Source organism: Cornus florida, unplaced genomic scaffold (assembly GCF_030987335.1).
Source record: "Cornus florida cultivar Cherokee Brave unplaced genomic scaffold, ASM3098733v1 CherokeeBrave_3.0.0_Hap2_Chr02, whole genome shotgun sequence".
Classification (NCBI taxonomy): domain Eukaryota; kingdom Viridiplantae; phylum Streptophyta; class Magnoliopsida; order Cornales; family Cornaceae; genus Cornus; species Cornus florida.
In genome coordinates this window covers 90,431,667-90,445,311 of record NW_026775572.1, presented here as the reverse complement: position 1 = coordinate 90,445,311, position 13,645 = coordinate 90,431,667, and the positions used below count along the sequence as shown (strand labels likewise).

Below are 13,645 nucleotides of genomic sequence, written 5' to 3'. Positions count from 1 at the left end.
CAATGATTGATCTTATGTCCTAACTTTTTACAATAATTACATTTTGGACTAAAAGAGGAATTTTTAACAAAATAATTGTTCAAAGGTTTTCTCTTTTTCAATAAACAAGAATCTTTATTGTGAAGATCATATCCAAGCCCAACCTTAGCATACGCATTTATTTGCTTTCCAAGTATGAGACTTAAATTCTCTCTACCTTTTGTGCATTTGGCTAAAATCTCAATTTGATCCTCAATAATAACTTTCAATGATTCATTTTCAGAAATTAAGTCAATTGAGGCCGATTCCTTAGCTAATTCTTTTTCCTTTTTCAAGGCTTCATTTTCTAGTTGGGATTTTTCAAGGTTTTGAGAGATGATATACTTTTCTCTTTTAAGATTAGCACATTTTTTAACCATTTAGCTTAATTTATCATGCAATTCTTTAAAAGCATCTAGTAAGTAGTTATGTGCATCAACCAATTCATCATAAGTGGTTTCTAAACCAAATGAGTCATGATTAGAATTTACCTCATCTTCATCAGCCATGAGACAAAGATTGACCAATTTATTAAGTTCATCGTCACTTTTGGATCCATTTGAATTATCATCCTCCCATGTAGCTTGCATTGCTGCTTTACCTTTCTTTTTCCTTTCTTTTTCATTTTTGTAAGCATAACAATTGGATTTGAAATGTCTCGGTTTCCCACAATGAAAACAAGTAAGTGCTTCTCTTTTTCCTTGCTCGCTTGGTGAACCATTTCTTTTGATGTTGTTACTCTTTTGGTACTTCTTCATTTGAAAGACTCTTCTCATGATTTTGGTAATGAGAGCAATTTCTTCTTAATCATTAGGAGCCTTATCAATTACAACTTCTTTGGTAGTAGCTTGAAGAGCTAGATCATTCTTTTGAGTTTCTTTGTCTTCATCTCTATCATTCATTTTTAGCTCATAAGCCATCAACGAACCAATGAGTTTATCTATGGGGAGTTTGTTGAGATCTTTGGCCTCTTGGATGGCGGTCTTCTTGGCTTCCCAATTTTTGGGCAAGGACATAAGAATTTTTCTCACATTGTCAGATGATGTATATGATCTTCGAAGAGCCTTCAAAGGATTCACAATGTTAGTAAAACGAGAGTACATTTCACTAATAGTTTCTTTGTTGTTCATGGTAAAAAGTTCATATTTATGGACGAACATATTCATTTTAGATTCCTTAATGTAACTAGTACCTACATAGGTAACCTCAAGTTTATCCTAAATTTCTTTGGCCGTTTCACAATCCAAAACTCTATTGAATTCGTCTTTGCTTAAGGCACAATAGAGATTAGTGATGGCCTTGACATTACATTGTACAAACCTACGGTCATTGAGGGTCCATTCAATATCAGTTATAGGAACTTTTTCACCATCTACTATTTTGGTTGGAATTTAGTCTCTTTGTTCGGTGGCTTTCCAAACATCTATATCTAAGCCTCTTAGGAATGCTTTTATTTTGATTTTCCAATAATTGTAATCATTTCCGTCAAACCAAGGAAGTCTATTGTTAGATTGACATTCTTGATGAAAATTTGTATTGCCATGATCGTTCTGTAAGATGATTAAATCTTTTTCTAGAGATTAAGCTCTGATATCAATTGTTAACCACTAATTGACTCTAGAGGGGGGGGGTGAATAGAGTCAATGGCCAATTTTTGCAATTTATAAAATTTATTTCCAACTAACTATTATGCAATAATCAATTGAAATATTCAAGCAATATAAGCATAAGTAAAAAGAGATAGAGATAGGAAATTGCAAACAATGATTCGGCGATTTAGCGAGGTTCGAAAACTCCTATTCCTCGGCTCAAGGTCCCCCTTGAGACTTTCCAAAGTCATTAGAGCTTTTCCTTAAATGATGGAGAGCAAACATTCAATTGAAGCAAGACCTTGCTTCTCTTCCTTGCTAAGTGAATACCCTTCTCCTAGGCTTTCCTTTTGGGTCACACCAACCCCTACAAGATTGTAGAGATAAAAATGAAAGTTACAAGATTGTTTTTTTCTCTCTCTCTCTCTCTAGAAAATGTTACATGAATCAATCTCACACTAGAGTAAATGGATGAAATAAATGAAGCTCAAGTCTCTAAACTGATATGAGAGAAGAAATGAGAAGTAAATGCTCAAATCAGAATATTGGGCTTTTTTTTTGGATGCTCTTGAATGCACTTGGATGATCTTATTGAATTCTCTCTCAAGTAGTATATTTATCTTCAGACCAACCTTTTGTATTTGTAGAGATTTCGAGCCCAATATAGCTGTTGCAGGTGGTTGGGAGCATTAAATGAAATTTTAGCCGTTTGAGATTCGAATCTGCAGAGCTGCGACCAAACCGGTTGACATGTGGCATAAATCGGTTGACATTTTGGCATGAACCGGTCGATGTTAGCTGCAAATCGGTCGACGTATTCTTTCATGAACCGGTTGATGTATGTTTGAGCCAGTCGACATGAAAATGTCTCTTCTTGAAATTTATTATTGCCTAGATACCGGTCGACATATGCATCAAACCAGTCGATGTATATGAGCTCCTCCTTGAATTTTGCTACTGCCTAGATACCAGTTGACATATGCATTAAACCAGCTGACGTGAATTGCTTGATCGTGCTGTTTTGAGCCATTTTCTGTTGTACTTTGTCAATATTATATTTTGATACTTTGAATATTATTGAGTACACCTGGTATGCATGATTTTAGTGAGATTGAGCTTAAATTAATTCCATCATTTCCTATAGTTCTCCATCCTATCTACCCTTCTTCTTGATGCCTTTAGATGCTTTAAGTATGTGCATCCGAGTCCATATGATGACATGAAGTTCCTTTCTTCCCTTCTATAAAGAAACATTCATTTTCCTTGCATTTAAACTCAGTTGAAACATTAGTATATAAAACCTCTTTAAATGATTTGTTATCATCAAAATAAATGGATTAGGGTAATTTGATCAACAGAATCAATGGTGAACTTGATATGCCAGACAAACAGAATCATTTCTCATTCTTTTTTTTTAAGAAAATACTATCTGATCTGGAAGTGGATACTTCTGCTTGGGGTAGAGAATCATCCACTCTCTCGACAGAATCATTTGCAGATTCAGAATAGAAACCCTAGGAGGAGGAACTCTAAGAAGAACGAGAGAAGACGAAGGCGTGGATTCGGAGTCCATAATCTCTATGTGGTCGTGGGAGGATGAAGTACTCATGATATGAAATACGAGAGGTAGATGAGAAACCAACCTAGAATCATGACGAAGCAATGAAACGCAGTGAGTGTAGAGAAGACGAAAGTGATTTTTGAAGAAGCCCTTTGGTCAGAATGTCAATGGTCACTTCTTGAACCCTCTCTTACAAAATTGGCAACTGTGTAACTTCAATTCCCTCTAATTAGGAGCCGTAGTTCAATTAAGAAGAGAATTAGGGGCAAAGTGTGGAGGGAAAAATACCCCTCCAATGAAAATCATCTACGTCACTTAAAAAGAAAAGGCATAATCTCATAACCTATCGAAGCCTAACTATGACCAAGCCCAGGCAAGGTTAGTAATAGTCCAAAATAGCTAATAGTAACCCCTTAGCCCGCCAAGGATTTGTTCGCCCTAATTAATATAAATATCCAGCCCAATCAGGTTAATTGAGTCCTCCTTCATCAAGGATTCTTCATATAAGGAAATCCTGCGTAAGAAGAGTCTTGCAAGGAAAGAATTATAGAAGGAAATAAGTTTGTAAGTAAAGAATTGTATATGGAATGAATTGGAGGACAAACAAGACGAATCCTACCATAATATCACTATCTTTTTGTGTATAAATAGAGGCAGAGATCTCTAATAAAGATCATCGAGCAATATACTCTTTTCTCTGAATAATTCTTGTTAATTGTTATTTTATCTTGAGTGAGTTGTATTTATTCTTTTAACTCTTTTAGTTAAGTGAATTTTTGCACCTACAATAGGGAAGATGATTTAACCAGCTAGCAATGCTCATTATTGTGGGAAGTTGTTCTATTTTATGCAGTGGTAACTTGATCTTCAATCTCCTGTTATGCGGGTAAAGTTACTAAAACTAGGTATAGATTTCCTATAAATTTTAGAGAAAATGTCCTAGAGGAAAACGATTTTCATTTTATCTCTAGTTTAGGGATGGTATTGTGAATATTCAATATTTATATAACATGATATTCAATTTTTTGTTTTTTCGTTTTCGTTTTTGTTTTTTTTCACTATAAGTTCTTAAGATTACCCTGCTTTTACCGAAAGGCAACTTCACAAACCATAAAGAACTGGACCCCTACCCTATCCACTTTCCTATATTCTTGTTAGCACACTAAATTGGAGACGTGTGTGATGCAACTACTTACTTGGATTTTGTACCATGGAGAATGAGGTGGTGTTTTTGACAAGCGCATACTGAAACTTAAGAGCTAGATTTTTTAATTGAATGATAATTGAACAGAATTTCAAAGAAATTAATAGAATTGATGATGTTTTTGACAAATAGATTTCCTTTCTATTTTGACACATTGAACAATAATGAATTTTCAAATTGTGAAAATTTTCTTAGACTTTTGATGTTTTTAATAATGTATTTCAATGGATTGTTTTGGTTATTGACCAATGCTATCACGGTTGTAAGACGCATTATGTCATAGAAGAATATTAAATTTATGTATAACACTTTTCTTTTTCATACTCGAACAATGTGAGATTATGCACCTGTAAAATCGCCTAGTGTGGTAGTCTACTTATGCTTCGGGGCCACACGAATGATAAAACCTTGATTGATGAATGCAAATAAAGAAACCTTGATTGATGAATGTGAATAAAGAGAAGTAACTTTTTTTTTTTTTTTTTTTTTTTTTCTTTTCTTTTTTTCAAAATATTGTCAGAAAATTATCTTATTATTATTTATTTGTTATCTCTACAACATTTGGAATTTTGGATAGGGTAAAAAATTATGGAAATGATTAAATTACAAGAAAGGAAAGGAGAGGAAAGTAGTGTTAATCTCTCTTTTCAAGGATAATTTTTTAAAAAATGATAATCCTTGATCATGTTGATATTGGGATGAAAAAACTAGCCCTCGCTGTTCTCAATTCTCATGTCCGATCCAAAATTTTCCTTTTGTAAGTCTAAAACTTTTACGGTACTACAAGAAAAAATAAACCTTTAATATATATTTAGATATTATTTTTTATTCAATGTGGATTATCATTGTGATTTCCGGATAATGGTGATAAGTATTGTACGGATAATGTGGACATCTATGGTTTTAATTGAAAATTAATTGTAAGAGAATATATAAATTTAATTGAAATAATAAGACAATACATGTCATGACATGTGTTTTTAATGTAGGTATAAGTAGACTTGTGAATCGAATGAATTTACTTTAAATCTAATTTTATTCCGATTTTATCTAATAATAAAAAGATTATCTCTTATTGAATCATATCTCATTTTGTGGTTTGTCAAATCTAATATAATAATAAGATATGTTAAGAGGTAATGTTTTTGTTAAAATTTTAAAATGTAATAAAAAATTAAAAAAAAGAGAGAAAACAGCCAAAATATGTATAAAAAAAGGAGAAAATTAAGAGTGAAATGAAGTAAAATTGATTAACTCAAAAGTTTAATATTATACTACATATTAAATATTATGCAAACAATATTTTAAATTAATTTTCCATCAATTACATGCCAAATTTTTTTTTAACACAATTAGATACCAATTGAAGGGCATATAATATATATAAAAATAATATATGTTATGTATTAATGACTAATTGATTATAGATTTGGATGGTTAAGAGATTATCATATTAACCAAAATTTATCCGATAAAAAATTATAAAAACAAAAATTTATCCAATAGCTCAAAATTGGACATTGTTGACTTTTACTTATATATACTTTTCTGGTTTTGGGTTTTGGTCAGTACTAAGCACGACTTTGTTGACTTTGTTACTCTTGTAAGATGAGGTTTTTACCTCATATACCGCCGAAAATTAAAGCAAATACTAAAAATAAAACGATACATCAAAACTCCCAATGGCAGTTTCTGTAATCATCTCCAAAGTTTCAGCGCACTGTGGCCGAGACCATCTAACCGTTAAACCCAGCGACGGCGAGTCCAAAATAAAAACCAAACACCCCTAAAAGGAAACACCTTCGCAACCGAACTAGGTCTCGATTTCCAATTTCATCAGATCTGTCGATTCATTCTTAGGGCAAATCAGAAAACGTATTTTTCGATATAATTTATACAACTTTACATATATATATAGATATCTATATATAAATATATGTATATGTATCCATCAGAGATGTTCCGATTCGAGCAAGAGAAGATCAGAAAACGGCTACTTTGACAAATATATCTAAATATATACATACATATTTCTCAACCGATTCAGAGAAATTTAGGGTTTTTGTTATGGCCGACGCGCTCTCTGTGATTTCCGCGTCCGTTCTCCGAAACCTCTCCGACAAGCTGTACGAGAAGCGGAAGAATGCTGCCCTTGAGGTCTCTCTTTCTCTCACTACAACTTTCTCTCTCTACTGTGCAGAAATGGGTTTTTTTGAGTAGTTCTTCTCTGTTTCACCGGATCTTGATGTTGGAAGAGTATTGTGCAGGTGGAAGGAATCGTGAAGCAGCTAGCGGCGGCTGGAGATCATGATAAAATCATGGCTGTGATCAACTTGTTGACTAATGAGTTCACGTACTCGCCGCAAGCGAATCACAGGAAGGTTAGTTGATGAGAATGGAATGGGAGTGTTTAGATGCTTACCTGATTTCATTTTCTTTATATATGTGTATTGGCGGATCATATAAATTGGTATGAACCTTTGCTTAGGTATTGATGCTTTGAATTTTGATTAGCTTTGTTGCAATTTTGTTTAGGGAGGATTGATTGGATTAGCTGCTGCAACTGTTGGTTTGACTGCTGAAGCGGCACAGCATCTTGAGGTAGGAATTGAATTCATGCTTCATTTTTAAGTATAGATTTTTTTTTTTTTTTTGTACACATGGTGCATTCTTTGGTATAACTGCTTAAAATTTTGGTTGTGGGTCAATGGGAAGTGTGAGAATTTTGTTGTAAGTGGAGTAACACGGGCTATTTTCAAACATTGACATGGATTAGGTGAGCTAAGTTGAAACATGATCAGACTTGTTTACTGCAATCTAATTCAATGATTTACATGGAACTGACCTGACAAATGCCAACTCTGCAGGGGTAATGGCACTGACTTTATTATTATGACCATAGACAATGGTATATGTTGTGTTGTAATAGTTGCTTCTACATGTAGATCATTATTATGTATGTTTAACAGGAGACTACTGATGTTTGAAATTTATTACCTCCAACCTGAAAGGACATTGATAAGTGTTGCTGATATAGTGGATGTAAGTTATCTAACTTTTAGTACCCTTAAAGGAAAGGAAATAGGTGTCTGCTATAAAGAAGAAAGAGAAAATTGAAGAGAGGAATTCAGAAGACAGTAATAGGAAGAGAGAAATAGGAGGAGAAAAGGGTTTTCTGGGAGAGGAGGGAAGACAAAGGGAGAGAGTAGAAGATTAGAGAGAGATAGCATAAATGTGACTTGAAAGCCTCCTAATACGTATGGCTTTTTTCATTTTAAAATTGAAGAGTGAGGAATTCAGAAGACAGTAATAGGAAGAGAGAAATAGGAGAAGAAAAGGGTTTTCTGGGAGAGGAGGGAAGACAAAGGGAGAGAGTAGAAGATTAGAGAGAGATAGCATAAATGTGACTTGAAAGCCTCCTAATACGTATGGCTTTTTTCATTTTAAAATTGAAGAGTGAGGAATTCAGAAGACAGTAATAGGAAGAGAGAAATAGGAGAAGAAAAGGGTTTTCTGGGAGAGGAGGGAAGACAAATTGAGAGAGGAGAAGATTAGAGAGAGAGCATAAATGTGACTTGAAAGCCTCCTAATACGTATGTATGGGGCTATTTTCATTTTACATATATGAAGATCTGTAGAACTTTATAAGCAGTTAAGCACCAAGAAAAGGTACAACTATATCGCATAATTTTTTATTTAAGAAAGAGGAATTTTAACATCGAGAGGAAAGGTGAATCGTCCCGTTAGATTTTTTTTTTGTATGTTGGAGAGAATTTGGATACTTTTGTTTCTTTACACGCGATACAGTTTTTTTTGGGTCTAAGATGCATGTAGACGTGTTGTGCATCATTTTGTGCTCTTTAATGGTATGCTTTTACCATAAAAGAATAAAAAAGCGGGATACATGAGGATAAAGTATATAAAGAAAGAGGAGAGTGAAAACATGACAGGAATGAAAGTAATAGAGACAATGTCAATTGTTAGCTTGAGTGTGAGTGAACATATGACAGGAATGAAAGTAATAGAGACAATGTCAATTGTTAGCTTGAGTGTGTCTCTCTTGTTATCCCTAACAGGGAGGTGCAAGGTTCAAGTTTTAGTTGGAACACAGATTTGTATGTTGTATTTATGAGAAAAAGTGGGTGAGGGTGGATAGTGACTTCCAACTCTTCCAATAATATAAGAACAGAGGTGGGGGTTATTATTTTCCTTACAAGCATATTTTATATCTAGTAGGGGCTAATTTTGTTTCACAGTTATGAGCTCTTTTTATAGGTCTTGTGGAACCCCAAAATATAGACTTAGTTTAAAATCTCTTTTTATCGATTATGATCACAATTATGACATAGATGTTCATGTCAAAACCTTCAATAAAGAAAAATCTACAGCGATTTTACTAAAACTTCTATAAACAAATACGGCATCGGCAGCTCCAAATTTTAACTTATTATTACAACTCAATTTTGCCTAAGAGCTGCGCTGTCTTCTTGTGGGTTCTACTAAATTCCAGTTGATTGGTCAAAGGCTTGTAATATCAAGTTGCATAAAGTTGTTGCAGACAGCTTGTTATTGCTTCGAGGATTTTAGATTGTGACAGTCCACGTGAACCAATTGCATGGCATGTCTCAAATTGTAATTCTAGAAAACTCTAGCAGTTTAGTCATAATTAACTTAGTTAAGGTATTTGTTCATTGGACTTGCTGATGGAGCTCCTTTGCTTTTGCTATTGTGTAATAATTGTTTTTCATGCTCCTAACTTGAGGCTGAATTTGGATGGTTATTTGGGTTAAGAGTCGCTTGTGCTTCTTTCTTAGATAATATTCTTGTATTTGCTTTTTATCTTTTTACTAAATTACTTTATGATAGTCTTAGAGATTTCAAAGCAGTATAAGATTTGAGACGAACTGCAATATGATATTTGGATGGTTATATGGGTTAACAGTTGCTTGTGCTTCTTTCTTAGATAATATTCTTGTATTTGCTTTTTATCTTTTACTAAATTACTTTATTATATTTTTTAGAGATTTCAAAGCAGTATAAGATTTGAGACGAACTACAATATGATATAACCTCTAAATCTTTTGCATTGACGGAGTAATCTCTCTCTTTTTTTTTTTTTTTTCCCTTTGATTATGATTTTTTTTTGGGGTGAATCTCATGTTTATCTGAGATAGGATGTAACCGTGACTTCTTATTGAGATTTGTTACACAGCTACGTTGAATAATGCAATGCTGAAGAAGTTTATTCAGAGCCGTAGAGAAGGTTCAATTGTTTCTTGATGAACTTCACCGACTTTAGACTTGAGTTTCCTGGTTCTGGAAATTTGATGCGGACCATTGATAGCTTTTCTAGTTGAAGCTGTTGGAGAAGCTGTTTTAAATGCATTATTTTACTGAGGATTCATAGTCCTCATGAGAATTCTTATGCAACATGGACTTAGATATTTGTGTTCGCCTCCAGGGTTAGTCTAGGACTCTAGGTGTTGATCTGGCTAGTATAAAGTCTATGCAATGAATAGCCCTCATGTGAATTGCCAAAGCCATTGTAACAAGTGGTTAAATGCTGTCATGGTTTCTAAGAGGGATTGGTGAGATATGTGTTTGATTCTTACTGTTGATAAAAAATCAGTTTTTATGAGAACCGATAAAATGTGTTTTATGATATATTTACTTTGAAAACATGGGTTGGGTTTCAGGGTGTGTGTAGGTGTTTGATCCCTTTCGAAGTTTGGGTAAGGAAAATGCCTGTGGTTTGGAGGTTTCCAACGTACTGTTGAGAAAAAAGAAGTGTATGTATTAAACGGAGTTTAACATGGTTAGTTCAAATTTATTGATTGTCCATTTCTCGCTGGAACTGACCACTTATTTAGAGAAGTTCTAGCAAATTTTCTTCATCTCAGCTAAATATTGGATATTAAAGGGAAGAAAAAAATTATATACCAGTTGATGCATATTTTGATTGATGTTCTGATGTTGTCATGGGTACCTTGCGACTTTTGAGATACTCATTTACTTAGCGTGTGATGATGTGTTATCATTGCCTGGATTCTTGTACAAAAATTATCAGTCAAGGAGAAACTTCAATACAACAGATCAGATGAGTTGAAACAGTGGCTTTTTTTGTCTTGTGTTCAGACATTACTTCAAGCGTGTTGGAGTTGGTCTTTTCAGTAACGTGTGGGTTTAGCTTATATCTAGAGTTGGAAAGGAGGCAACAGTTTTCTTTGGATCACTTTGTTCATTATCATGCTCGGTATTTAGGATGAATATATAGTTCAAAACTATATAGTCATATGTAAGTGCGGTGGTGAAGTCAATGGTGCTTGTTTGCAGTTGATTTCAGTAGAAATTTTATGAGTAGCAGTTGCATTTGTTATCTCTCTTTAGGAGAAACTGAAATTAGTTAGTTCAACTAATTCAGGATGATATTTGTGAGCGGTGACTGTGGGTCAAATTAATATGAATTTGTAATCAGATTTGTTACTATTGCTTTCTGAGCCCCTTTTTTGTGAATTGTGAGCAGGGTTGTCAAAGGCGCGCCTAGGCTCCAGGCTCATAGAGGCGCAACACTTGCGTCTGTTGTGTGCCCAGGCGTGCCTTTGACATAACTTGCGCTTTTAATATGGAATATCAATGATTTAATAGTTATTTAATTTTTTCAATTGTGCGCCTCGCTTTAGTCAAGCACGCACCTTGCCTTGCACCTAGACTCCGAAGGACCTCTAGCGCTTTACTGTGCCTTGGGCTTTTGATAACATTGATTGGGAGACATGTTTTGATGAATTTCTTGGAAGTGGTTTTGGTTTGATTAGTTTGCAAACAAGGAAATAAGTTTCTTCTGATGGCACTGTTGGACAAATCAAGGAAATAAGTTTAGTTTGCAAACAAGGAAATAAGTTTCATCTTGTTTATTGAAATTAAGAATACCGTACATAGTTGACACTGTCATAAGTGGAAAGATGGTTTGTCTTACTTCGGTGTTTGTGTTTAGAGATTAGGAAGAATGATTGGAAGATGGTTCCTAGTTATGAAATTTGCCTCTAGGAACTTTTAGGAAACGAATGCAGGAGTGTCAGATTACCCAATATACTGCAAATATACGTACTCTGGAGGTAACATTGATGTATACTCATAAAAATGGGAAGCATTGATTTACAAGCTGGCAGCATCTAGAAAATGTAAAGGCATCAGAAACATGTGTTAACTTTATTATTGGTGAAAGAGAAAAGTTTGTCCTCATTCCTTCTTTACTACAAATGTATGACCTTGCAGAAGTATGGTAGAGAACAGTGACAGCAAGTAGAGGACAATGGCAGCACCCTTTTAAAATGTATAAAAGGTGTGGGAAAGAGGATTCTAGAGCTCAATCCTTGATTTGGCACATGTTAGGTGAAGTGGGGTCCACTTGCAATCTTGCATAATTAGGGGGATTGGTTCAAATTGCATCAATTATGGTGAAATTGCATTATTATGGTAAATTGCATCAATTAGATCAAATTGCATCATTTAAGTTATTTGTTACTTTTATTATGCTAGAGTCAACTTTTAATTACTTTAATTGTAAGGTAATCCAAGGGTCATCAGTCCTTATAAAAAGGATACTATGCAACTCTAATTACTCAGTCAATGAATGAATAAAAAATATCCTTTCAGATTTCTTTGTGAGTAATTCACAAATTTTGAGGGTGTGAGGCCTTCTCTGGGTGTGATACCTAGGCCCTGTTGGAGTGATTCCGATAGGTTTTTGTTTTCTATTGGTGTGATGCCAATAGGCTTTTTCTTATTTTCAAATCCTCTCTCTCTCTTGAACCACAATTTGTTTCTCTGACCTTGTTGGTGTGATGCCAAGAGACAGCTCTTATTCTATTCTCCTTGATTTCCTACATTTCTACTATCAAACCTCCAAATATCAGCCCTAGTTATTAGAACTTTCAGACTCTTAATTCTTCGAGTTCTTAGCTATTTAAGGTTGCTTTCGTACTACATCAAAGTAGATTTCCAACACCATCTTCAAGATAGTACAATCTTTTTTTATTTAAATGATAAATGATGTGTGTCATAAAAGACCTCTCATAATAGAATGAATCCTTGTAGGATAGGGCTATATTGATTGTGTCGAACCTCAAGGACTGTGATGGAATTGAATTGTCAAGTATAAAATTATGCCTTTTTTTTTTTTTTTTGATAAGTAATAATAACATAAAAAGGCGTTCAAAAGGGCAACGCGTCCCTTTTACAAAAATGGAACCTGGATTAAGGCCCCAAAGAATCCAAAAAAATAATTAAATCATCAAAAGAAGAACAAGAACTCCTCTTCACATAATTGAATAGAGAACAAAGAATGTGATGTTTCATCATTGCTGTAGACGACTCTTTATCTTCAAACATTCTACTATTTCTCTCCTTCCAAATACACCACCAGACACAATGTGGGAAAACTCTCCAAAAATCGCGTATATCCCTTCTCGCGCGACAACCTCTCCATACATGAATCAATTCCTTAGTAGATCGTGGCATTACCCAACACATGCCAAACAACCCAAAAATAAGATTCCAACAGTCATTCGCCACAGGGTAATACATAAGGAAGTGGTTAACAGACTCCTCATCTTTCTTGCATAGACAACACTGATTAACAATACAATTGCCCCTTTACCTTAAATTATCAATTGTCAAAATCTTTCCCCAAACAGCAGTCCAAACAAAGAAAGCCACCCTAGTTGGAGCCATGGATTGCCAAATAGTTTTCCACGGGAAAACATAATTAACAAAATGAGACAAGACATAAGAACAGGGATCTTACTTCGAAACGACCGTGGGAAGAAGGAACCCAAATCAAATCATCATTTCCTCTGCCAACACCCTCCTGCCGTTACAGAAGATCCAAAGAAACACATACCTCATCTATCTCCCAATCCTGAAAAGAGCGCCGAAAGTGCACATCCCACGTAATCCCACTGCTATTAAGACGATAACAATCAGCTACAAAGGCGTGTTTATCAACTGCAATACTAAATAATCTAGGAAATGAACGAGATAGTGGTTGATCACCACACCAAAGATCTTCCCAAAACCGAACGCGACGTCCATCATGAACTTTGAATCTGATATGAGCAGAAAAGGCGTCCCAACCCTTCCGAATAGACTTCCACATCCCTACTCCTCCCACAAGAGTAACCGGACGTGTAGACCAGCCTCCATCTTCTTCCCCAAACCGACAGCCTGCGCCAAGGACGGTGTCTTTCCCTTCCCTATCTCCATAACCATTTACCT

The 13,645-nt window shown here is 34.7% G+C and overlaps 1 protein-coding gene across 1 annotated transcript in view; it reads left to right on the top strand.

Moving 5' to 3' along the window:
* Nucleotides 1-6,044: 6,044 nt before the first annotated feature.
* The window catches only part of LOC132295453 (protein VAC14 homolog), a 31,324-nt gene continuing 23,723 nt past the window's right edge, over nucleotides 6,045-13,645 (top strand). The window contains exons 1-3 of the mRNA XM_059793721.1: nucleotides 6,045-6,529; nucleotides 6,640-6,753; nucleotides 6,908-6,973. Of these exons, the coding sequence (XP_059649704.1) occupies nucleotides 6,440-6,529; nucleotides 6,640-6,753; nucleotides 6,908-6,973 (270 nt within the window). The 5' untranslated portion in view covers nucleotides 6,045-6,439. The remainder of the gene's footprint in view (nucleotides 6,530-6,639; nucleotides 6,754-6,907; nucleotides 6,974-13,645) is intronic.